This window comes from Gracilinanus agilis, chromosome 1 (genome assembly GCF_016433145.1).
Source record: "Gracilinanus agilis isolate LMUSP501 chromosome 1, AgileGrace, whole genome shotgun sequence".
NCBI lineage: Eukaryota > Metazoa > Chordata > Mammalia > Didelphimorphia > Didelphidae > Gracilinanus > Gracilinanus agilis.
In genome coordinates this window covers 154,515,672-154,542,816 of record NC_058130.1, presented here as the reverse complement: position 1 = coordinate 154,542,816, position 27,145 = coordinate 154,515,672, and the positions used below count along the sequence as shown (strand labels likewise).

At 37.2% G+C, this 27,145-nt stretch overlaps 1 protein-coding gene across 1 annotated transcript in view; it reads left to right on the top strand.

Moving 5' to 3' along the window:
* Positions 1-27,145, top strand: part of LOC123232011 (guanine nucleotide-binding protein subunit alpha-14) — a 287,397-nt gene that overhangs the window by 238,706 nt on the left and 21,546 nt on the right. Inside the window, exon 3 of the mRNA XM_044658350.1 lies at positions 17,518-17,672. Within this exon, the coding sequence (XP_044514285.1) occupies positions 17,518-17,672 (155 nt within the window). The remainder of the gene's footprint in view (positions 1-17,517; positions 17,673-27,145) is intronic.

The following is a 27,145-nucleotide window of genomic DNA, read 5'->3' as shown; positions in this document are numbered from 1 at the left end:
GACTGAGGAAGTTCCGAAGAGCTGATCCCATGGGAGCTGGGACCAGCGCTTTCTTCAAGGTAGTGTGACCTGTATCCTTCTATAGGCTAGACAATGTTCTGGTAGATTGAAATGCTTCAAAAGCAGACCAAAAAATCACACAGGAATAAAACTATCAGTTAAAAATGCATCACTAAAGCAAACTGTGACCCACATATTTATTGTGGTGTTCTTAGCAATTTTCCTGCCTATTAGAAAATAGTGTAAAAAAAATGAAGCACCCCAAATGGCAAGAATGCTGTTGGATTCATGTGTGAGAGTTCTGTTGTGTTTATTATTTTCAGAAGCATAAACTTCAGCAGAGTAAACTCTAAACAATATTTGTGGTTTGCTATGATGGTATCACAATCTGCAGTTTGTTGTTGTTGCTGTATTTTTCAATCATATCTGACTCTTCATGACCCCATTTGGTGTTTTCTTGGCAAAGATCCTGTAGCGTTTTGCCATTTCTTCTCCAGCTCATTTTACAGATGAGGAAACTGAGGCAAACAAGAATAAGTGACTTGCCCAGGGTCACACAACTATATAAGTGTCTGGGGTCAGATATGAACTCAGATGAGGCTTTCTGCCTAAGCCCAGCACTCTGGCCACTGTATCACTTCTTCAAATTAAGATAACGCCAGTAAATACCTGAAAAGTTGGATCTCAGGGGAAAATGGCATTAAGATTCAGAGCAAATATAAAGAAAATCTTACAGTCTTGCTTCAGGATGAGAGGAATTGTGCCCATTATGGTGCTTTTCTGTCTTGCACAATATAATCTGCTGAGAGATTTTCTGGGATTATTAGTTAAAAGTATTGATGAAGTCAAAACCATTTAATTTTATAGAAAGCTAAGAAAAAGAAGAAGGACAATATGGTTTTCTGTCAGTTTGCTACAATTTTGCTTTATGACTTTGGGGAAGTGACAGTGATTTTTACATACTTCAAAAGCATATGCCAATTTTGTTTTATTTGTAAAATATTTTTATTCTAAGGGGGGGAGTACTTTGTGGTTAATATTTAACCAGTGCTTAGACTAACAGGGAAAATAGAATCCTAGATTTAGAACTAGAAGAGGCCTTCAAGGTCATCATCTTGGCTAAGCCCCTTGTTTTATATATCAGGAAACTGAGTCCTAGAGTAGCAAAGTGATTTAAGAGACAAAACAGAAGTTTGAAAGTTATCTCTCCCCCTAACTCATTCTTGTTAGTAGATGAGTCCTTGTGTCAGAGATTATTTTTGTCTTCCTTATAATAATAAAAAACCTAAAGGACAAACTTGATGATAGAATCTTGAACTCCATATGGGTAGGTTGGCATATTAACAGCCATTGTACAGATTCAGAGAGTTTCTCCTAGATAAATGATAATGTTTTATGTTATGATTATATTTGGGGTTATGATTTATCGAGTTACTGTGTGATATCTCCATTGAGTGCTTTCCCTAGACATGGATGTCTGAAAGCATAAATTAGGACATGATCAAATCAACTATTCTTTGTTTTCAAAATAAATTCTAATATAAACCAAAATTATAATTTAACTTCTGTGTTTCACATAAAAAGGTGATATATGACGTAGAGTAAAAAATGTATTATCTAAGTGAAATTTTAGTATGTTCCTCTCTATACTTCTATTGCTATCTCTCACCATTCAATCTCTTATCTTCCTTATTATCCTTTTACAAGAAACTTTTAACTAATACAAGCTTATGCATTTTTGTTGAAAATCTTATATAGTATGTTGCTTCCTAAGTCACATCAAAGCTCGGTGTCAGAAGTTTATCTTCTTATTTACAACTTCTTAGAGAGAGGGGATTTGTGTCTTCAGCATTCCTAACTCCCAAGCACTGTCTAGTTTTTGAATCCTTTCTTTTCCTACCGTTCTCTGACTGCTTGTTAATTGCCAGGGAATGTTATCAGAGTTAGATAGATGTAAAAGTGTGAATCTCTATACTTCAGGTTCCTCTTCTGGGAACTTGCTAACCTCATTTGTGACTTCTGTTATCACAAGTTATGTTTCATCTTTCTCTCAAACTTATCTACCAAAAGCTATCATTATGCACTTCTCCCAATCCTCCCTTCAACATTTTTTCAATATGGTGCCATGTAGCTAGAACACATGCCTAGCTCACCATGCATTTATAATCTTCTAACAGCTGAAATGCCATTCCTTCCAAGCACACTTCACAGGGTATTTCTAGAAAGTACTTTCCCTTTACTATGCTCTCTCTGCTTATGAAATTACCCCTGTTATTTTTCCTAATTAACATTTATCCTTTTACCCCACTCCTTAAATGTACTTTCCCTTTGTCCCTCTTTGGTAGTACATTTCTGTCCCTTCACATATGGATTTCATGTTTGTTTTCTATTCACTTTGTACTTGTGTCTTCATGTGTCTGTCTCGAAAAGTAAACTATTAGCAGGTTTCTATTTCTGTACTTAAGAAAGCACCTAAAATAATGGCATGCAATGATAATTAAGTACTAAGAAAGACCTTTGGAAAAGTACATCTATCACTAAAGGAATTTATTCTTGGATATTATTAGAGAATAAACTACCTTGAGGGTTGGGGCCATGCTATGGTTTATTTGTATTGTCTTTATTCTGTATATATTTAATGGGAATTTATAGTCCCCCCTGTTAGAATGTAAGCACTCGTGAGTAAGGTCTGTTCCATGCTTTTTATTTGTATCTCTAGCACCTTACACGATGACTGGTACATGCTAGATGCTTAATTAGTGTTCACTGATTAAATAACATCCTCAGTTTCTGTTATGCTGATATATTATGGACCTCGTTCAATATTTATTGATTTACTAGAAATGTTTGAGATTGAATTAATGTCTATAGAACTTGGAGACACTTGGGTGGAAGAATGTTTTTCACTAGGTCAAAAACATTTCTTTACTTCTTTTTAAAAATTAATCATCAAATACCACTTAATTTTAAAATGAGAAAATAATAAACAAATCCAGGACATCCAAGGGTATGGAGGAAAATAAATCATTCAGACTAGTGCAGATGTATGCTAATCATGGTTTTTGAATCTTTTGGCCCAGTGGTTTCTATACTTCTTTGTTAGTTTCCTTTATTAATTAAAATTACATTTTGAATACATACACTCTCTAGCTATTTTTACATTTTTACTTATTTATAAATTATGTGATAAATTACTATGCTAACATATTATTTAAATGATTGGTAACAAACAAATAGAAACACCATACATAAGGATCCTTTAAGGAATATATTGACTCAGAAAACAACTTATTAACGTTATCTATGGTTTATTGTATTTTTATTTATTTTGGTACATATTTCCAAATTACATTTTCATTTGGCTTGGGCAGCCCTTGGGAATGTTGCAGATGAATCACATGTTTTGACAGTTCTGTGTCAAAGTTGTATATAACCTTTACATTGTATATGAACTATACCTCATAATTATGTATAATCCTATACAAAATGTACAACTTCAAAAGAGATAAGATAAAAACTAAATTGTATTTTAAAATATTTGAATATTAATATCCCATAAATTTTTTATTAGTGTACTCGATGAGAGTAATGTAATTGAACATATTTTGTTAGGTTTGAAAGTATGTTTGATATTTTATGAAATTTTAATTAGAGATCTGAGCTGCTTTAGTACATACTATCCTGGAAAGAGATTGATCCTTCTCTAAGAGGGCATCAGTGACAAATTCATCTTGCCAACCTTCATTAATTCTTGTTGTGGTAATTGTCTACACACACACACACACACACACACACACACACACGTGTGCTTTTAATAAATAATTTACTTACTTTTTACTTCATTGGCTTAACACTAAAGACATCTTTTATCAACCATTTGCTCCCTTCTAGCCTTCTTCCTTTCTGAATCTCCTTGCTGTAGGTAGATAGAGGTTGGACAATTCACTCCAAAAAGTATTTGCTTTTACTCCTATGGAATTCCTACTTCATTTTTTCCCACCTGGACTCTAAAAGTGGTGGGACTGGGCTGGGCTCCTTCCCAAACACTTCCTTCTCATTACCACCTCTGCTACTGCTGCTAGCTAGCTACTAAGCTAGAATCAGTGACAGAATTCATGGGATCAGGAAACAGCATGAATCAGAGGATAGATGGGAGAAGTAGAAGCCCAACAGATGAGAGAGAATAGGACTAAAGACAAGCCACCCTTCCTAAGCTTCCAGTGGCTGGCTAGCTATGTGCTCCTTTCTCGATGGCCAGCCACATCCCTTCAGTTAAGATGTTGAGAATCAAGGCTACCTATGGAATCATAGAGTTAGAGGTGAAAGGGCTGCTGGAGGATATAGAGTGCAGCTTTCTTATTTTATAGATAAGAAAACAAAGATGAAGAGCTTAAGTGATATTTTAGTTACACAGATATTGAGTCTGAAGCAGAATTTGAACTAAGGTTCAAATTCTGTACAGTGGGCGTGATACCATGTTGCCTCACTCTCCGGCAAAGTGGGGAATCCAGTCATGCTACCCCAGATTCCCCTTCATGTTAGCACCTTTCCTTTATTGATAATCTCTAATTTATCTTCTGTAGGTCTTGTTTATATGTGGTTGTCTGCATGTTGTTTCTGCCATTAGACTGAGTTCCTAGAGAACAAGGACTATCTGTTACCTTTCTGTGAATCCCCGGTTTTTAATGTAGTGCTTGGCATAAAGCAGGTGCTTAATAAGCAGCTAGATGACTCAGAGGATAGAGAGCCAGGCTTGGAAATGAGAGGTCCTGGGTTCAAATCTAGCCTCAGAGATATCCTAGCTGGTTACTTGCTTAGTCCTTACTGCTCTTCTTCCTTGGAACTAATAATTAGTATAGATTTTAAAAGAGAAGGTAAGTTTTTTTTTAATAATAACTGACTGAGTGGCTACCCTAGGAAAACATGCCTGGCTTGGACTGGTTATAACTATATCCATCCATTCCCATGTATTCCACACCCACTCCTACATACAACCTTCCTCAATGGCCCCCTAACTGCTAATCCTATGCAGCCCTGATGTAGGAACTGATGGAGTTATGATAAAAGACATACATTTTGCAGCAAGGATGGGATGTAATAATCCATCTTCCTTGCCTGGCCCCATGATATGCTCCCACATGGATTATCTTGTTCAACCCCTTAGATTCTCATTCCGAACTTTGGATACCAGTGTTTAGTGAATAGGTATAAAATTAGAATCATATATATAGATAATCAATATAGAGCTAGAAAAGATTTCAGAGGGCATCTAGTTCAATTCCCTCCTTTTCTAGAAGAGGATGCTGAGACCCCAGTAGATTAATTAACTTCTTCCAAATCACAAAAGCTATTAAATTGCAGACTCAGTATTTAAATTCAGCTCTTCTGACTCTAGAGCTAGTGCTTGGACCGTGTATTCCTTTGCTTGGCTGTCTAAGCCCTACATAACCTTATTCCCACCAATCTTCAGGGTATCTCTGATACCTGGGAGAGTCCTTTGTTGGCCTTTGCACAAATTCAAGGCATTCTTATTATAAGGCATCAGATATTAATGGCTATAATTTGAGAGACATGACTGGACTTTGTAGGGTTAGATTTTTCAACCTCTACCTTGCTGCCAACCAGGCATATGCCTTATTTGTCTGATTAAGTATTCTATAGCTAGAAGCCATGTCTTCATTTTTGAGCTGTGACACCCAAGAACATGGATTTGGGAGAGGAAAGATAGAGGGGATGCAATGAAGGGCCTCTTCCTGCTGAGTTAGTTTAAGGAGGCGTTGTCTGTGGAACATCATCCTTTGTGTTCCACAGTACTTGGCATCACTGCTGTTCATTGTCCTCTGAAGTTAGCTGACAGATATTAGCTCTGTTTAAATTAAAATTTGAACTGGGTGCTATTAATGTTTCCTGCCTTAAAAATGTGATGTTTAATTTTGAGGCATTCCAGATGGAGCAGATGGAGGTGGGGCTTTGTAGACTATGTGTGTATTTTCCTTTTTCCATTCTCCTTTTGAATTAGGAGTAGCATCAGAGTTGAATTTATACAGATTCTTAGTGAATACACAGTGTATTGTTTCTAAGTGTACTGCAAAAGCTGTATCTGAAGACAAAATTATTAGAAGCCTTGTATTCATCCCTGATTAGGCATAGAATGTCAGGGCAGGAATAGACCTTAGCAATATTGTTGTCCAAATAGACAAACAAAATAAATAGATATAAAATTTTGAAGAATGAGGAAACTTGAGAGGTAGGTGAAATGGTTAAACAAAGGTGGGGCTAGAAAGCCAAGTGTCATGGTAACTCATGGTCTGGGGCTTTTTTTCCACTCCAGCTCCTGACATCCAAAAGATTCAGGGTGCTTTAGATGTGGGTAACTGCCTGTAGATCCTGAGGGTGTCTGTGTCCTCATGCCCCACTTCCCACAAGTGCTCCCTTGTGAGTACTGTACTTGTCTTGTGATGAGACTGATCAAGAAATGGAGCCAGAGCCTGGCGTCCCTGCTCCCGCCATGATCAACACCTCCCCCTTTCCCCGTTTTCTGTTACTTCTACAAGAAGGCTGTGAGATAATAGAGCTAGACAAAGCCATTTCTGCTCTGTGCTCCTCTCTTCTTCAGACTTTAGCTAAATGAGGAATAGAGAGAACATGGAACTTCTACTGTCCAAGGAAGCTCTGGGTATTTGGATCAGCCTTATAGGAACAGTATGCAGTTGCCTTTTTTTGTGACTCAATGGATGTTAGGAGAACTCACTTGCTCCAATCTTGATCTACTTGAATCTATGATCCACTAGTTCTATAATGTTTGTAAGCAGTTTATATTGGGCATCTATGGACCTCGTATCAAAAATCCTTGCTATATAGCAGCAGCTAGGTGACTCAGTGGAGTAGAGTGCCAGACCTGGAGATGAGAGGTCCTGGGTTCAAATATGGCCTCAGATATTTCCTAGTTATGTAACCCTGGACAAGTCACGTAATACCCCCATTGCCTGGCCTTAACTCCCTTCTGCCTTGGAACCAGTACTTAGTATTGATTCTAAGAAAGTAAGAATAAAAAAAATTTGCTCCACTTACCTATTACTACTGGATGGAAATCTACAAAAAATCTATGACCTCTAGACACATTCACTTTTAGATTTCAGATATTTTTGGAGATGTTGGCGAAACAGTAAATTATCACTAATGCTTTGATGTGTTTACTTCACAATAACAATAGCTAGTACTTTAGTAGTCTTTTAATTTTGGGGAAGCCTTTCACTTGCATTACTTAATTTGATTATCACAATGATCCCATGAGGGAAATGCAGTTGTCCCCATTTTATAGAAAAGTAGACTGAGGCTAAGAAAAGGTCATGTGATTTGTCCTGGGTCACATAGCTAAGTTAGTGTCTGGAAGACTTGAAGTAAGTAAAGTCTTCCTGACTCTAGGTACTCTGCTGATGTTTCTGTTGTTCAGTCATTTCAGTTCTATCCAACTCTTCATGTCCCCTTTTGGGGTTTTCTTGGGGTGGTTTACCATTTCCACTTTGCCAAATGAGGAGATAGTTCTGAAAGGGCACCAAAAAGGGAAGAAGTGGAAAATGACATAGATCAGCTTGGTAGAGAAATTTACCTGAGACCCCAACAATAGCCCCATTTATTTTTCAGAATGAATTTCCATATAGAAACAGTTGTCATATGTTGTTCTTAAGTTCCTAGGCCAGTTCTTAAAAGCTTGAGTTACTAGCTTGAATTCTAGGCCCTAATAATATAATAATAAGGGGGGCCCTTGGAGACATTTTCTAGGTATTCTTTAGATTAAAAAAAAAAAAAGAAGAAAGTTCCTTCTTATTTGAAGGGGTTCAGAATTAGCAAACAGGTGAAACTGGCCTCGGGCATCCTCTTGCATTCAATAGGAACACTCTTCCTGTGTTCTTGTTGACAATTTTGGATGTAACCAGAGGATATATGTCCCTACCTTGATACCTTCCTTTGTAACTAAAAACTAAGGCAGGTGAGAGAATCAGGAGTGCTAAGGCCAGTGGCTTTGCTCTGATCAGACATCAAATCATCAAGAAAGCCAAGTCCTGGCTCCTCCAAGCTCTGTCCTGTCCTTGTGCCTGATGGAGCCAAGCAAAGAACAGGAAGGAAGGATGAAAAGGCAATTCTATGCTTTTTTCTGCTTCCTCTCATCAATCGAGTTAGGTTCTGACTAGTTCTCTGCCATGTCTCCATGCTTAAGTCTAAAAAAGAAATTGGAATTTCACAATGGCAGAACCAGGAGTTTCCAACACAAAAGTCTTCGTCCTGTATTGTTTAAAGAAATGAAGAAAAAAGAAATAGGGATAGGCATCTGGCTCAAATGACCATTACAAGAACTTCATTTCTTAATGTTTGTTCTTCAGCTCAGATTTATACAATTATAGGAACCTTGACTTACTAGATTGATTCTTGGAGCGCAGCATTTCTTCAAATCTGCATTTGCTCCAACACAAAAACCTGTTTTGCAAGAAGTGAAAAGAAAGAAAACATTTTTTCGTGCTGCATTGTTCTTCTGTTAAAAATTAAAGAAACCATTCATTCATCTCTCCCTTTCCTAGCTTCTCCTTAAAGTAAATAGTACTAGGATAATGCAGTATCTGTATTCCAGGATTAGGACCTGACTCTTTACAGGAGGAGGCCAAACCTCTTTGATTTTTAGTAACATTTCACTATAAAGTTCCTTTCCTTTGGTTTGAAGCTGCCTGATACTCTAGTGTTTATGAAACAAAGAGAGTGATTTTAAACCCTTGTGAAACTAGCACCTAATAAAACGTCTTGCTTAAGGAAGTAATTATGGAGGAAAAATAAAAGAGAATCCTATTACATTGGGAAGAGAATAAATTTTAATAACCTGTAGGCTTTTTACAATTGTTACCGTATGCTAAACATTCATTGTATGCTACAGTGGATTGGAGAGAATCCCAAATTAATCCTGGTCTATATCCATTGGATTTACCAGGATCTGATAGACTTAAAAAAAAAAATAATCGAAGAGTTGGTCAGATCAGCTCAAGTAGAATTGATTTTCTTTTTAAACAAAGTTTTAAGCTTTTAAAAAGGAATATGCTTCTTCCAATTATGTTTGGAGAGTCAACATGTATTTATTTGTGAACATGTGTTCATCCGCACACTTGAGATTTGGGCCAGAGTTGGTGTCTTACTTCATGCTGTCCCAAATACAGAAAAGTAGACAACAACAAATATTTGTGGGTCTCAATTACATTTTTTTCCTGGTGGTTAATGATGTTTTCTTTATTAGGTGACTTTAAGATATTTGATATTGTAGCAGTTTGTTGGGGAAGAAAGAAGAGGCCTTTTGGGGTCAGATCTCGATGGTAGAAGATAGCGTTTACCCTAACTTTATAATGCAATATCTATATTTGTTTTCTAAATAAAGCATTGACCGAGTTTGGTGCTCACAATCATATCTCATGGTTTGCAAAGTATTTTCCTCACAACGGTCTCTGGTTTCTCCTTCTTTCATCCATCTTCCACTCAGCAGGGAAAGTGATTTTTGTAAAGCCCATGTGGGTCTGACCTTCCTCCAACTCCTAAAATGAGCTTCAGTGGCTCCATTTTACCTCCAGGATCAAATCTAAACTCTTTTGCTTGGTACTGCTCACCATCCACAATCCAGTTAGACTGGCCTTCTTCCTGTCCTTCACCAGTGGCATGTCTGTCTCTCTTCTCCTTGCTTTTAAGCTAGTTATTCCCTTCAGCTCAGATGCTCTGTCTACCCCCACCCTGCCTCACTCCTGCCTCTGGGTTTCCATAGCTTTTTTTAAGATTCTGCTCCAATCTCAATAGAGCCTTTTCCTTATTCCCCCAGCTACTAGTTAGTGCCTTCCCCTTTCAAATTACCTCCAAGCTCTTGATATATTGTCTCCCTCATTAGAATGTAATTTTTTAAAGAGGCAAATGCTTTTTACCTTTGTGTGTCCAGCATGTAGTGTTTGATAAATACCTGTTCACTGACTTTTTTTTTTAAATACTTTCCTTCTGTTTTAGAAACCATAAGTTCTAAGAAGAGCAGCAAGGGCTAGGCGATGGGGGTTAAGTGACTTCTCATGGTCACACACCTAGGAAGTGTCTTGAGGCTAGGTCTGAACCCAGAATCTCCTGTCTCCAAGTCTGGTACTCTAGCCACTGAGCCACCTAGCTGCTCCTATGTTCATTAACTTTTGAAGAGAAGGAAATTGAGGCTCATGAGAGATAAGGAGCTTTGCCAGAGATCACAGCTAGTAAGGATTAAGAGGTGGGCTTCAAATCTCCATCTTCTGACTTCATATCCAGGATAATTTCCATCATGAATGTGGGACCAACACATCTTAAATATTTTAATAACTGTAATTCAATGAAACTGGTTTCCTCTGTAATCCTCTGTATTTTGTGTGTTTAAAAAGCTTTAGGGTCCATAGGCTTCACCAAGCTGTGTTCCAAGGATGAACCAGAATTCCAATATTTGTAGGGACAGGGCTTTGCAGGTGGGAGAAACAACATCAATGATGGTACAGAGTTAAAAAAACATGAATGTTTGGAGAATAATGAGCAGTTTAGTTTGGTGAGAATATTGAATATGTGTATGGAAAAAATAACTGCACTAATGGATTGAAGAAATATAATGGTGAACCTTAGTTACCAGGATGAGTGTTGACTTGATTCCATAGAGAATGAGGTGACTTGAGTGGTTCTGAGCAGGGGAATGGTATAAACAGTTAGGGTTTAGGAAGATTAGTCTGGCATCTATGCACAGAATGACTTGGATTAGAGAGAGGCGTTTAAGGGGAAGGAGCAACAATACTGTGGCTACAGAAATACTGTGGTTTAGAGAATCTTTCCAAAGTCCAAACTTTCTCAGCTGCCAAATAAAATAAGAATATATGTAACAAATAGAACAAAATTAAATGGACAATGTAAAACTAAAAGCAGCAAAGTCCCATCCAAAGATGAGTTAATGCCCCCCCATAAAATTGATTTCCTGTAATGTTTCTACTTAAAAATTGAACTAAAAAAAGTATTTTGGCATTAATTCTGAGCTCTATAGTATTGTTTCAAGTTTGATTCTTGAAATTGGTTGCCGTCATTTGAAGCAAAAAAGAAATGTGGTGTTTTATAATGCATTAACAGAGAAACCTGAGTGAACTTTATAATGTTTTTCATTCTTCTTCTAATGTCTTTCTTGTTTCCACTTCCCAGATCAAACTGCAAGGAGATTTTGTAAAATTAAAGAATTCTAAGGCTAGAAAGGTGGATTAGAGATCACCTTTTCCAATTCTGCTTTTACAGAAGAAGGGGCTGAGCCAAGCAACCTTGCACAGCTCCTATGTGCCCAGTCATTTTTATCAGTTCCTCTGAGGTCAGACATCCTTGAGGTTTGGTCTTTCTTAGTTGTTTTCATTTAAAAAAAAATCAACCACCAGGATGCTTGCATGATACACAAAGCAAGTGCTAAGTGCTGGGTATATGAATATGAACTGAAAGGCAGTTCCCGTCCTCAAGGAACATATATTTTCATGAGAGAAGATAACAGTTGGGTGAGAGGAGAGAAAAAGGTGTTGTGTGTATGAAAAGGTGTGAATATTCTGATCTTTATGATATGATAAGGAAATCAACTAGAATCAGCCACCTTGAAAATCAGATGGTATCAATTCCAATTTGATTCTTGACTCTTTGTTTCTTTATATATCTTGACTATCACAATATATCAGCAATGCTAATGGTCTGCTTTTGTCTATTAGGAGAAGAAGCCATTGCCTTTGTAAATAAAGCTTTATTGATAAATGATTCTCACAAGCTGGGTGATTTTTAATTACCTTAAAAATAATTTGTAAAATGTTTAAACTTCTCTTGCTCTCCATCAGTATTAAAAAAAACCCGACAACAAATCTATTTACATACTATGGCAGGTGTGAAAAGAACCTCTCTCTTAGGACCCTATTAAACCTTGCTAGAAAGAAGTTAGTATTTCCCCAAAACTTGTATTGTATGAAATGTGGGTAGGAGGACTCATGACCACATGATTTGCCCCTGCAATATTAAATGTGAAAATAGGAACAAAACAAAAATACAAGCATCAATTTCCACCCAAAAATAAGGTTACCCCAAAATTTCCTCAAACCTCGCAAAACTAAGGTTCTCATTAAAAAATAACAAAATATTCTGTGGCCAAATTAATTTGGAAAATGCTGGTCTGAGGTATTAACCTGATGCCTGGCTCCACCTAGTGGTTTGTGATGTGTTTAGGTGGGAACTTGAGGCTCCCTACCTTGCTTGAGGACTCAGTGAGGAAGACCAAATCATGCTAGTCATATGGCACCAAGCAGAGATGCACAGAAACCCTCTGTCTGTCTGTCTGTCTGTCTTCTCCTTTTCTTCTTCCTCTCCCTCTCCTCTCTCTCATTTCTCCTTTACCCTCCCTCACTCTATCTCTGTCTTTCATTTTCTGTCTCTCTTTCTCTGTCTATCTCTGTCTCTGTCTCTGTCTCTTTCTGTCTCTGTATCTCTCTCTTATATAGCAGAAAGTAACAGTCACACTTCAATCTGAATGGCCTCATCCAGTACAGCCATGATATTTCTGAGTGGTAACACAGCTTCAATACATCCGCTTTCAACCCTTGTCCAAATAAGCCAGGACAAAGAAAATAATGACTTTTGAGAAATGAAAGAGGAGCCAAATATTAGCTCAGCTTTTGAGAGGCTGATCCAGCCTCAGAATCTCTTTACCGTTTACTTACTTGTGTTTTTTTTCCTTTTTATTAAAAAAAGCATTAAGCAATTTCAACTTTTCCTTCCACCCCCACCCCCACGTAGGAGGAAAGTTAGAAAAATTAAAGCATGACATATTGCCAAAAGAATAGAGAACTAATAGAACAGCAATCTTTAAACAGCTTACCTTACTAGCTTTACATCACCATACTCCCTCCTCTTCATGCTGGCTGTGTTATAGTCAGACACTGCTGCCCACCATCCATCTCACCTCTCACATTGTTTTGGGCTTTCCTCTATCTGTCCTTCTGGATGTCTAGACTATTCTGCTTATCTGCCTTCTTTCATGTACACCAGTTAAAATCTACCAATTTCAGAGGGAGGGGGGGAGAGCTAGGTGTTCCAGTGGATTGAGAGCCAGGCCTAGAGACAAGAAAAAGATCCTGGATTCAAAGCTGGCCTCAGACATTTCCAAACTCTTTGACCCTGGACAAGTCACTTAACCTCAATTGTCTCACACTTACTGCTCCTGCCTTGGAACTAAGACAGGAATGTAAGGGTTTAAAAAAAAATAATCTGGGACCTAGTTAGACTCATGAAAACAACTTCAAAATCAACTGAATGTATTAAGGGCTGATGAATATCTTTCCTTTCTTTACTGTCTTTTTCAGATCCTGGAAGAGAGTCAAGCTAGCACCTACCACATTTGTTTGTTTCAAGATCACCTATTTGAGCCTTTCCTCTTCTTTCCCCCCATTATGTCACCTTAAAAAAAAAACAAAATTCCTATAGTTGAAGTTGCTCTCATATCATATCAGCATCCTAGCTGTGTCCAACTCCTTGGGGTTTTCTTAGTAAAGAAAATTGAGTGGTTTGCCATTTCCTTCTCCAGTTCATTTCACAGATGAGGAAACTGAGGCAAACAAGGTTAAATGACTTGCCCAGGGTCACAGAGCTAGTGTCTGATGCCAGATTTGAACTCAGGAAAATAAATCTTCCCCACTACAAGTCCAGGACTCTATCTACTATGCTACCTAAAGGCCTCTGTATTCATTTAGAAGTGCACTTATATCTGCACACTGTAATATGCAAACACAAAAGTATAAGCAGTTCTCTCACTCCCTCAAAAAAATTCACCAAACTGTAGCATGATTCATAAAACGTGCCCCCTTACTCGCATTTATGAGGGCCATTCTTACCATGCCAGCCTTCTTCCTACTAAGTTCCCAATAGCTGCACACTCTTCTTAGACCAGTCTTCTATAAGAGAATGAAATGTATAAATGGGGCTTCATTGGAGAAACACAAACCAGCTTTGTCCCACTTAGGAGAGCGTTTTTTCCTTAGAGATCGCTTGATCTGGATAAGCTATTTGCGGCTCAGATTCTGCTTGTCTCCCTAAGACGCGAGTTCTCTTCAGAATTCTGATCTACTTCTATTCATACATGGATCGTGTTCTCCTCACTTTGTTAACCCCAGGATCTCTCCTCTGCTCCCCAGTTCTATTCCTAACAAAGTCTGAGAGGCATATCCAGCTAAAGTCCTACTGAACCCTCTGTATAAAAAATATGAACACTAATAGAGCTTAGGATCAAGAGACTGTATTCAGATCCCAGCTGCGCCACTATCAATCACTTATCCTCAATTGATTGACAAATATTTATTAAGTGATAACTGTATGCCAGCCACGTGGCTAGGTGATAGTCATACCAAACAGCTTTTGCCCTCAAGGATCTTACCTGCCTCCTAGGGATAAGAAATATGGAATATGTATAAAATAAATGCAAAATGATGGGAGTTTAGAGGAACTAATGCCTGATGGAATCGAGAAGAAGTGTTCATTCAGATGAGGCTTGAAGGGAGTGAGGGAGAGGAATATCATTCCAGGTCTGCAAATGAGACCATACGAAGCTCTTGGAGTAGCAGATGGAATGTAGGACACAGGGAAGAGCAATAAGGTCATTTTGACTATGAAATAGACCTTGGCAAGTCATTCAACTTCCCATAAAATGTGGGAATAATAATATTTGTGCCTCAGGTTGTGACTGTGGGATAATATAATTAAGGTGCTTGATAAATCTTCAGCTCATGTATAAATGTGAGCTATTATTATTAGTCTGCCCCAGATTTTCTATAGAAATGAACATCTTTCCTCCTTCCCTCACCTCCCACTTACTGTTCATGAGATTCTAGAACTATGTTGTCTTTCCTGAAAGAGCCAGGCAAGAGTATTCTTTCTATACTACTAGATAGTCACCACACAGAAAAAAAACATGCATGAACACACATACTGAGAAGTCATTTAGATGGAGGTCTTCTATGCACTAGTTGCTGAAGATAAAAGGAAGAAAAGTCAAACAGCCCTGGACCTCAAAGAGCTCATATTCCATCAGATGAATCGACTTGTATATAAGGAAGAAAATATATTAAAAAGATGACTCTGGAGAAAGAGGGTACTAGAAGCTGGGGGATCAGGAAAAATCTCATGGAAGATGGTGCTTTATCTGAGTCTTGAAGGAAACTGGACAGAGGGGAGCGTGAGTTGAATTGGGGATTAGCTGGTACATAAAAATCCAGACAGGAAGGAGATTGAAAGCCATGTGTGAGAAGAGGAAAGAAGGAAGGATTTATTTAGCACCTACTTTGTATCAGACACAGTGCTAAACACTTCATGAATATTATCTCATATAATAATGATATTAGCTAATGTTTATATTATACTTATTATGTGTCAGGCAACTGTGCTTAGTGCTTTGCAATCATTATCTCATTTGATCCTTATAAACACCTTAAAAGGTGGATGCTGTTACTATCTTCATTTTACAGTTTTATTATCTTCATTTTACATTTAAGGAAATTGAGGCAAACAGAAGTTAAGCACCATGCCCGGAGTCACAGAGCTAGTGTCTGAAACTAGATTTGAACTTGGGTATCCCTAACTCCAGACTTGAGATGCTATCCATTATGCTACCTAGTTGGACAGTTAGGCTGAACCACAAAGTAGTACATAAAGGGGAGTAATTTATAATCAGACTGAAAAGGTAGGTTGGGGTCAGATTGTGAAGGGTTACCTAAAAATAAATAATAATGAAATAATGAAATGATAAATAAATGATGATAAGTAGTAGTTAGTAATAACAAATAAGTAAAATAATAATAAAATGAATAACAAATACAAAATAATAATAAATGATGAATAAAATAAATAATAGATAAATAAATTTAAAAATAAATAAAATTAAATAATAAAAAATTTAGTTACACCTGCACTTAAGGAAACTTTAGGCTGAATGAAGTGTAGAGTATAATGTTAAAGTCTATTAACCTGGAAGGATAGTGATGCCCATGATAGAGATGGTTAGGGTTTTTTGGTTTTGGGGGGGTTGGGGAGGGAACATAAGTTATGTTTTGGACATGTTGAGTTTGAGAAATTCTGCCCTATATATGCGATATTCAGTTTGAAATATCTAGTTGGCAGTTGATTTGAAAATAGATTTCAGATAAGAGACAAACTGGATATAGAGATCTGGAAGTCAACTCATGAAATCATCAATTTAGTATAGCGTTTATGTAGTGTATGGGATATTCAGGGAACACCAGTACATCTGGCATTAGGGCTTACCAAGCCTTTTTCAAGGGTATTTTCCTCCTTTGGTGTCTACTTGTTACCCAACCCTCACCTATGGCTCCAAGACCCTGTAGCATGTGCAGTGACCTCACCCTGGTAAACCATCTCAGCAAATGGGCTAGATTTGTTTGAGGGTAACCAATAGATCTCATACCTGTTGGTGAGTTAGAGGAATATGTATGCCTATAAAGACTTCCCTTGGTAGAAGGGGCAGATGAGAACAATTTGCTCCAAGGCCCATGAAGACAGTGGAAATGGGTGCTATAGAATGCTTAGAGATGGGTTTAACATCAAAGAACCCAAGGTGATCCATTGCATCCTGAGCCATTACCAGTCATCCTGACTTTTGTCCTGGTACTAGACTTTGATGACTCAGTAAGAAAGAATGAGGTTGATGTCTTTATACAACTTGACTTCACTTAAATCCTACTTATGCACGAATGAAAAAGCTTATCATCCATGAGGCCATTTTGATCCCCTTCCAGTATGAAGGACAACCATCAATATGCCTGACTTTACCATAAGATAAGACATTTAGACTCATGCCACTCCAGACAGTAGTTGCTAGAAGGTAGAAGGGTGGTGGTATCAGGGTATCATTTTTTTCTTATTCTTTCCTCCTTCAGATGTGTGGGCATATTGTATTTTCAAAACAAAAAGTGTTGGCATTAAAACATCACTATGGGAGGAGGATGATTGGTAGGGCCAATGTGTGACTATTTCAGTACATAGGGGAGGGTATCCCCATCATCTCTTCTTGACTCTAGACAAGATTATCTTGTCCTATTTTTTAATTATCAACAACTTCAGAAAGGAGCATATCACCTCTACGAACTTGTGTATCTATTGCCACCTCTTAAATGTGCTCTCATAGACTTTAAGATTTGGAGATGTAAAAGGACTTTGAGATCATCTAGTTTACCTCTTCAGTTTCCTGATAAGGAAACTGAGGTCCAGAATGACAATGTGACCTGCATCAGCATTACACAGCTAGTGAATGAAATAATGGAGGTGGGAATGTAAAATTTGGACACAGGTATTTTGACTCCAAACTCAACATTCTTTTCTCTACACAACAATCCTCCACTACTCCTATGCAAAGATGGATCTACTTTGGAAGGTTGCACCACAGCATCTCTTTAATGATTTTTTTCCCCCTTTGATTAGGAAAATGCTCAGATGATTAGAGAAGTGGAAGTAGACAAAGTTTCCATGTTGCCCAGGAAACAAGTGGAAGCAATCAAAAAGCTATGGGAGGACCCAGGAATCCAGGAATGTTATGATCGGAGAAGAGAATACCAACTCTCAGACTCGGCTAAATAGTAAGGATAATAAACTTTTTTTGGTGTGGTTAATGACAATTATTTCTAGGATCCCAAAGCAGACATTGGCAACCCAAAAGAGAAAATGACTTTCAACAGAGAGAGGGTTGTTGCCACTAGGACTTTAGAATAAGATTGTTAATTATGAGTAAAGGAAGTTTATTTTCATCCCTTCTGCTTTCCCTTCTGGCTCCTCTCTTACCTAATATTAGACCTCCTTATAGAATAACAAAGTCTGATTACTTGCCCTCAGTTTGAACACCTCAGTGAGAGGCAGTAACTACTTCAGGAGGTAGCCCCACAGACACCTAGCCTCTCCAACTGCCCTTTGGTAGGCTAAAGCTCCCCAGTGCAAGTCTCAATCCAGAGCTTCCCTCCCCCAGTGTTCCATCCTGCACTGTCAGAGTTTCCTTTTTTTTTTTTTTAGTCCTAAACCTTCTTGTAGTTATTAGCAGATTATTGACTTAAAATATTTTACCAGAGTTATGATCAATAGGCTTTAAACCCATCTAAAAGAGGAATTTGGTATAAACTTTGTGGTAATATCTCAATAGTGTAATAATCACCACAATTACCATTATTGTTTTATTATTATCATCCTCTTCAAAACTGAACAAGTGCCTTCCTTGGTCTCCTGGGTGGTAGGCGATTCCTACCAATATCATTTTTCTCCATTCTACTTCTTACACTCTCAGAAATCCTTCAGATTCAAATTCTTCTCTCTAAAAAGGCCCTTAGGATGCCTGATTTCCACGTCTTGTGCAGCCTCCCAAGAAAATAGGGAAGAGCTCAGAAGGTTTTTGTAAAGTCTGAAGCCACTGGTGACCACGTAATTTTCATCAATACCTCATTGTTTGGTGTCTTCTTTACCCAAGACTCCAAGCAGCCTAAAGTACAGATGAGTGCATTAGGCTTTCTCTGTAGGGACATGCACAACACCAGGAAACAACCCAGTTAATAATATTTGTAGTGCTATACAATTCTACCATAAGGAAGGATAGCCTGGCCACCTTGCTGTCCCTTCTGTCATATCACGATCAATTCTATAGTCACATTATCAGGGTAGTTTAAGGAACCCAAACCCAGAGGACTCAGCTATTTCAGCTATTTTAAACTGCTTACAGGTAGCCTCAAACCAAAGCCCTGGTTTGGGCTGCTTAGCAGCAGGAGCAGCTCCCTCCCTCCTTGCTCTCATGGCTCAGCTCTCCTGCTTTCCACATTGTGATCAGATGCCTTTTACTCTTTTTTGGATTCCCATCTTCCAAAGGAAAGGGCCCTACAACATCAAGGAGTACTAGCTCATCTTTTCCAAGTTTGAGGGCTATTGGATTTATCTTTGCTGGTCTGGTGATGCCCTCTCGTGGGGAACAGACAAATCACAAACAATTACATTGGAAAGATGTCTTGTGTCCAACAAACAAAAGTAACAAGTAGTTATCTGGCTCTTTTCTTGAAAATCTCTAGTCGGGATGACTCTCTGCTCTTTACTCTTTTCTGAAGTAGCTGATTCTCTCTCTCATTGTTAATTTTTTTTCTTATATGAAGCCAATTCTGCATTTCTGCAGTGCGTATCATTCTGCCTTCTGGAGCCAAGAAAAAAACCAAATGTAATACGATTCTTTGTTCCCCTTTCTTTACCTGAACCTTGCATGGCATAATCTCCAGACCCCTCAGCTTCCCTAACTCCCTCCTCTGACTTTTCACCAATTTAGCAATTTCCTTTCTAATATGTGGCACGTGGGATGGAACTCCACAACTCAGATGTGGTCCAACAAGAATAAGAGTGGAGCTATCACCTACCTAGTACTAGAGGCCGAATTTCTCTCATTGAAATCTGATTGCATGAGCTTTCTTCATTACTATATCACATTGTAAACAGAATGAACTTGCAGTCCGCTTTCAAAACTCCCCATCTTTTCAGATAGCCTGCTGCCTAGCCATACCTCCCCTCTCTCTGAATTTTTCTTATTTTTTCCCTATTTAAGTATAAGATTAATCTTTCATGATCTTCTTAGATTGTGACTAACTTTTAATATTCTGTCTGTCAGAGAGAGGTGAGACTTCAGAAGCCATCTCATCCAACTCTCACATTTTACATATAAGAGAACTGAGGCCCAGGCAAATTAAGCAATTTGCCCCAAATCACAAAGGTAGCAAACATCATCAAATGAAGAGCTTGAACTCTTGTCCTCTGACTGTAAAGCCAGAGCTTTTTCTATCACTTCAAGCTAACTCACCATCCTTTTCTTATCTGCAAATTGGATTGGCATGGCATACTTTTATTCTGGCTTTTCTAGATCAAAGATAATTTTCCTTAGCTGAGAAAATAGAACTATTTGAGTGGTTCTACTTTCTTTTGTCCGTTATCATCTCTTTCTTCTCAGTCCACAACCTTCTGTGAACTTCCTTTCTTCCTCCAAATAACTTCAAAACTCTTTTCCATTGTCTTTAACATTCCTCTCCAGTCTTGGTCCACTCTGTGTATTAGTGCTCTGGATACTTTTCTTATTCAATGGGCCATATTTTTACATTCTTTCTCCATCAAGTCTCCTTGCATAGTAGAGGAAAACTATTCTTGTTTTCATCTTTTGAACACACTTTTTTAAAATCTATGTTGGTCCATTAGTTTTCTCTATATCTACATTGTCTATTAAAAAACACCTTAATTTTTTCCAGTTTTTCTTCAGTTCAGTCCCTTTCAACATTCCCTTCCAGCATTACACAACAATAACAAGAAGATAAAAATAAAACCTTTTTCATTAACATATGTAAATGTGTGTATGTGTGTATGTGTGTGCACACAGGATCTAGCAGGAGTAAAGTCTTATTTTAGAAATGTCCAAAAATGTGTATCTCATTGTGCGTCTTTGGCTCATCACCTCTGTGACAGGATATTAGTAGGATGCATCATTTTCTGTGTTCTGGAATGGTAGTTTTTCATTGTATTGGTCAGTTATTAAGTCTTTTAAAATTATCTTTACAATATTGTATAATTGTACAAAGTGTTCTGGTTCTCATTTCATTCATTTTCATTTTACTGAAGTCTTCTTAGTTTTCTCTGAAACGAATCATTTCTCTATAAAAGGGGGAGGGAACAAGCATTTATTAAGAGCCTATTATGTGCCAGTCACTGTACTAAGCCCTTTTAAAATATCTAATTTGATCCTTACAGCAATGTTGTGGAAGCTGTTATGGAAACTGAGGCAGGCATAGTTTAAATGAGTTCCCTAAGGTCACACAGCTAAGAAATGTCTGAGGTTTGATTTGAACTATGGTCTTCTTGACTCTATACCCAGCATGCTATCTATTTTGCCACCTAGCTGCCTAATAGTTCATTATATTACTATACTGTATTTGTTACTATTCTATATTTCTTTTAGCCATTTCTTGATAGGTGGATATTCTCTTGGTTTCCAGTTTTTTGCAGCTAAAAGAGTTGCTATGAATATTTTTGCACATATGGATCCTTTTTGTCTTTCTTTGAACTCTTTGGGGTATAGGGTTATAGAAATTTCTGTGGGTCCATGGCTATGTACAGTTTTATAACTTTAGGAACATACTTCTGAATTGATTTCCAGAATGGATGCAGTAATTCACAGCTCTATCAAGAATGTGTTAAGTCCTCATATTCACATGGCCCTTTCCAGCATCTGTAATTTTCTTTTGCTCCATCCACATTAAACTTCTAAGACAGCTGACTCCTCTTTCCTCCCGTCTCTTTATAGGCTGACCACCTCTGTACAATTTTAGTCCATGTGGTCCTACATATCTTCTTTTTCACCCCGAACTCTGAAATCTGGTCTCCTAACATCTACAATCATACCAGTCAGTCTATGCCCAGATTATCTCTCCTTCTTTATAACAAATTCTAAAATGCAGGCTAATTCTCCTAAAGTTGCTGTCATTCCTACCCTAGCAACCAATTCCTCCTTCTTGGTAGGAATCAGGTCCAGAATAGCAGTTCCCCCTTGTTATTTACTCCATGTTTTAAGGAGTATTATTATGGCAAGCCAAGAAAATATTAGCTGCTCTGCTTTTGGCAAAGTGAGAGAGAGAGAGAGAGGGAGCTCTGGAAGAAGTCTAGATAATCAAAGACAGCCATAACTAAAATATCATGTCTCCAGGACAGGCTTTGAACCAGTTTCTCAGAGTCCTCGTCCACTTTTTCTCTCTGCCTCGGTGACATATAGTATAACCCAATGATAATATTATTTGTTTCTGTTTTTTTGACTTATCCTATGTAGATGCCCAGGAACACAGCAGATCTCTCTTGTTTATTAATGGTTCACAAATGTAGGCCTCAGGGGAATTACTTACCACTACCCTTTGCCTCTTCTTCTTTTGTTCTTTCCTAGATGATCTCTCAGCTATGGAATGACTTTAGTGTTTCTTGGAGTTCTGCTCCTTCTTCCTCAAATAGCTACTCTTCCTTAAAGGAGCCAGTTCTTTCCTTTTCAGAAAGAACTTGGATATATTTTCAAAAATGTAGATAAAGTTTAAGTAGAATCTATTTCTTGAAAGCTTACTAAGATAACTGACAATGTGTTCTGAATCACTCAGGTCACAGGTACAAATTATGTATTCCTAAGACTGGTAGGGAATTTAAGAAGTCACTTAGAGCAGTGATGGGCAAACTTTTTAAAGAGGGGGCCAAAGGAAAGGAAATGCTCATGTCAGTCTGTTTCTAAGGCAACTTTTTCAAAGTTTCATTGTATTGTATCCTACTCATTGCATTCATCAGATTAGGAATAATGTTCCACTGCCAGATAGAACATTTCAGGGGGCCACATCTGGCCCACAGGTTGTAGTTTGCCCATCACTGACTTAGAGCATCTCCTTTTACTAGAGATTTAAAGCATATCAGAAAGTTAGATGATCTTATCTTGATTTTTTAATTCTCCAAGATGTAGATTTCTAACCTTTTTTTGCATAATATGGATCCCTTAAAAAAACAAACCTGGTGAAGCCTATGGACCTTAATGCTTTTAAACACATAAAAGAAAATACATAGGATTACAGAGGAAACCAGTTACATTGAATTACAGTTATCAAAATATTTAAAATGTGTTGGTCCCACATTAATATCACTTTCTCCAAAAGTCAATAATATGATCAGTGACTAATCTCTTAAATTTTATGGCTAAGAAATTTTTAATAATAATGTACCCTATTCCTATGGTAATCATTTAAAGCCTTCTCTCATTCCATCTAAAGGAAAGCACAATATCTTTTCCAAAAGCTAAATAATATATCTGATTCTGGTGCCCCAGTCAGTGCTATAATGTGAAGCAGTGGTCTGTTATCTATCCTGTGGTTGGCCTGTAAGATGTGAGTATTGGGGCCTCAAAACTAGCATTATTGAAGAATTTCACTGTATTCAATGTCTCATTATTAAGATCCTCCTTGGCCTCAATAGATTTGAGGGGAAATGATTAGCTAGCTCTCTGGAAAGTGCCAGGTTTGACCTAGAGAAGGGAACGTTTTATTCAGAACTTTTGTTCTCCCAGTGGTGAAATTTATAGCAGTCATAGGCTGATAGAAGAGACATTTATCCAGGAATGATTACTTTAAGGACTGCTAGCCACTTTCCCCTACTAACCCCTAGCCAAAAAATTGCATTTTATTAGTGAATTGAAGTTGATTCTAAGAATCTTCACTTTTTGCCTGGACAAGTAAAGCGAAGCACTGTTTGTTCCTCTTTAATGAGCTCACCTTGAGCAGTCTTCCCAGGCTATTTTTTTTAAGCCTCCATCCAATTATGGTAGCAGAAGCAACCAGAACCAAGGGGCAAACCAATTAAAGAGAGACGGTATTAAGGCAGGAAGGAGAAATGAAAAAGTAGACTGATAAACTTCGGGACTAGAACAGAAGACTAGAAGCATGAAGCCCCCTGTCAGCAAGGATTGGGGAGGGGGTGTTCACATTTGACGACCTAAGGGAATCTAAGGAAAATTCTTTAAAGATATACAGCTCATTAAAACTATATTTTGAAATTTGAATATTGCCAATTTACTATTCATTTCTCTTTCCTCTGTAGGGCTTAACTGAGTTTACTTTTTAGTACAGAGGTATTTTCAAAGAAGCAAATCAGAATTTCTGTGAAAATCATTGTAGACTCGACCTGGAGGGAAATGAGGATCAGCTATTCCCTTCTTAAGCAGCTTTATCAGGGAAAATTATTTATTCAGATCATTAAAGGTAGGAAGATGGTGGAAAGGGGCCTGAGATTACCTCACCAAATTTCCCCACAAACAATAAAAAATAATGCCTCAGAGTCAATTCCAAAGTAGCAGAAATAGCTATGAATTTGGGAGTGAAGCGGAGCAGTCAAGACCAACTTGAGAGGAAGGTCTCTGATCTCTTGGGTGGTGCTCACCCTGGGCAAATACCATGGGAATCAATAAACAATAAATTCTGGAGAATGTTCTGTGCTTGGGGCAGCCTTACTTTTTCAGTTTCATTTGGGAGTTTAAACTTTGGGGACAAACACCATCCAATCAAAAAACAGTAAGCCCTGGGAGTAACTGTGTAGACTGTAGCCTCAGCTCCAGAGATTTCCAGCCACCCACTTTGCCAAGGTTAGGCAATTGTTCTGCTGCAAAGAACTTCTAGAGGCAGGTGTGCTGACTCAGCACCACTCTGTCCCCAGAAGTGAGAAGAGAGCACACACTGGCGAATGTGGTTGGGATAGAGGGTTGGAGGGATTGGCTGTGATTTTGCCCAGAAAAGTGCAAGCAGGGGGAGCAGGAACTACCCCTAGTTATGGATTATAGAAATTAGAAAAAAGCAGGTAGATCACAGGAAATAAGAGCACCAAAAGTCCTAAAACCAGATATGAACTCCCACATCTTGGGAACAGAGCCTGGTTCTAGCATGAAGCTAATAATTAATCCTATTAATCACTTAAATTTTTAAAAATTGAGTTATCAAAAGAGACTAACCTCACCAAAGATAGCTACTCTGGGAATAAAGAAGGCCAGAGTTCAAATTCAAAAGAAAATAAGGTTAAAATACCCTTTCATAAAATTTCAATAAAAAAATCAAATGGTCATAAGCCCAAAAAGAATTTTTGGAAGAGCTTTAAAAAGACTTTAAAAACCAAATGAGAGAGAGATTGAGGACACATTAGGAGAAAAAAATAAGGGCACTACTGGAAAATTAAAAAAATTTTTTTGAAAGAAACATCATCCAATTAGAAAAAGCAACCTAAAAACTCAATGAAGAAAATAACAAATTAAAAATTAGAATGGGGCAAAGGAAAGCTAATAACTTCTTAAGACACAAAAATAACAAAACAAAATAAAAAAGAAAAGAAAATATAAAAGACATGAAATATCTTATTACAAAATCAACTGACCTAGAAAAAGATCAAGGAGAGGTAATATAAGAATCATTAGACTGCTGGAAAGTTATAATAAAAAATTAGTAGATACTATACTTCAAAAATTTATTAAGGAAGATTATCAAGAAGTTTTACAGCTAAATGTTTAAATAGTAATTGAAAGAGTCAAATGCCCACAACCAGAAAGAGACTCCAAGATGAATACACACAGGAATATTGCTAAGTTCCAGCACTTTCAGGTAAAGGAGAAGATGCTATAACTAACCAGGGTGGAGGGAGGGAGAAAATTTATACAGGATGGAGCTACACTTAGGATGAAATAACATAAGACTTACCAGATTTAACTTTAAAAGAACAAAGGGTATAGCAAAGGAGCTGTGTTTACAACCAAGAATAGCATACACAACAAAAGTGAGTATAATTTACACAAGTCTGCCTTCAGATTCCAACAGTTCTTTCTCTGAAGATGAATAGCATTTTTTGTCATAAGTCCCTCAGAATTGTCCTTGATCATTGTATTGTTGAGAATAGCTAAGTGTATCATAGTTGCTCATCCACAATATTGTTATTACTGTGTACAATGTTCTCCTAGTTCTGCTTATTTTACTCTGCATCAATTCATGTAGATCTTTCCAGATCTTTCTGAAATTACTCTGTTCATCATTTCTTATAGCTAAATAGTATTCCATCACCATCATATACCACAATTTGTTCAACCATACCCCAATTGATGGATATCCCTTCAATTTCCAATTCTTTGCAATCACAAAAAGAGTAGCTATAAAATTTTTGTACAAGTAGGTCCTTTGGGATACAAACCTAGTAATGCTATTACTAGATTAAATGATATCATTGTTTTATAGTCCTTTGGGCATAGTTCCAAAATGGCATTCAGAATGGTTCAATCAGTTCACAACTCCACCAGCAATGCATCAGTGTCCCAATTTTGCCATATCTCCTCCAACATTTGTCAGTTTCCTATACTGTCATATTGGCCAATCTGATAGGTGTGAGGTGGTTCCTCAGAGTTGTTTTAACTTGCATTTCTTTAATTCAGTGGGATTTAGAACATTTTTTCTTACGATTATTGATAACTTTGATTTTTTTCATCTGTAAACTGCTTATTCAAAACCTTTGACCATTTGTCAACTGGGGAATGACTTCTTTCTTATAAATTTGACTTAGTTCTCTATATTTTGAGAAATGAGACCTTACTAAGAGAAATTCGTTACGAAAAATTTTCTCAGTTTTTTGTTTCCCTTCTAATCTTGGTTTCTTTTACTTGTTTTCTACAAAATTGTTTTAATTTAATATAGTCAAACTTATTAATTTTACATCTTGTAAGGTCCTCTATCTCTTGTTGGATCATAAATTCTTCCCTTCTCCATAGATCTGACAATAATCTGGTAAATTATTCTATGTTCCCCTAATTTTCTGATATCACCATTTATATCTAAATTATATATCCATTTTGACCTTATTTTAGGATAGAGTGTGTGATATTGGTCTATAATTTCTGCCATGCTGTTTTCCCAGCAGTTTTTGTCAAATAGTGAGTTCTTATTCCCAAAGCTGGGATCGTTGAGTTTATAAAACATTAGATTGCTAAGGTCATTTCCCCCTAATCTCTTCCATTAATCCACTGTTCTATATTTAGACCAATACCAGATTGTTTTAATGATTACTGCTTTATAATACAGTTTAAGATTAGGCCACCATCCTTCATATTTTTTTCCATTAATACACTAGATATCCTTGATCTTTTGTTCTCCTAGATGAATTTTTTCCCTAGTTCTATAAAATAGTTTTCTGGTAGCTTGATTGGTATGACAATGAATAATAAACTAATTTGGGTAAGATTGTCATTTTTATTATATTAGTTCAGCCTCTTATGAGCAATTAAAGTTTTTCCAATTATTTAGATCTGATTTTATTTGTGCAAAAAGTGTTGTAATTTTGTTCATGTAATTTTATGTTTGTCCTGACAAACAGATTTCCAAGTATTTTATATTATCCGGAAAGATCTTAAATGGAATTTCTCTTTCTATATCTTACTGCTAGACTTTGTTGGAAATCTATAGAAATGCTGATGATTTATATGGGTTTATTTTGTATCTTGCAACTTTGCTAA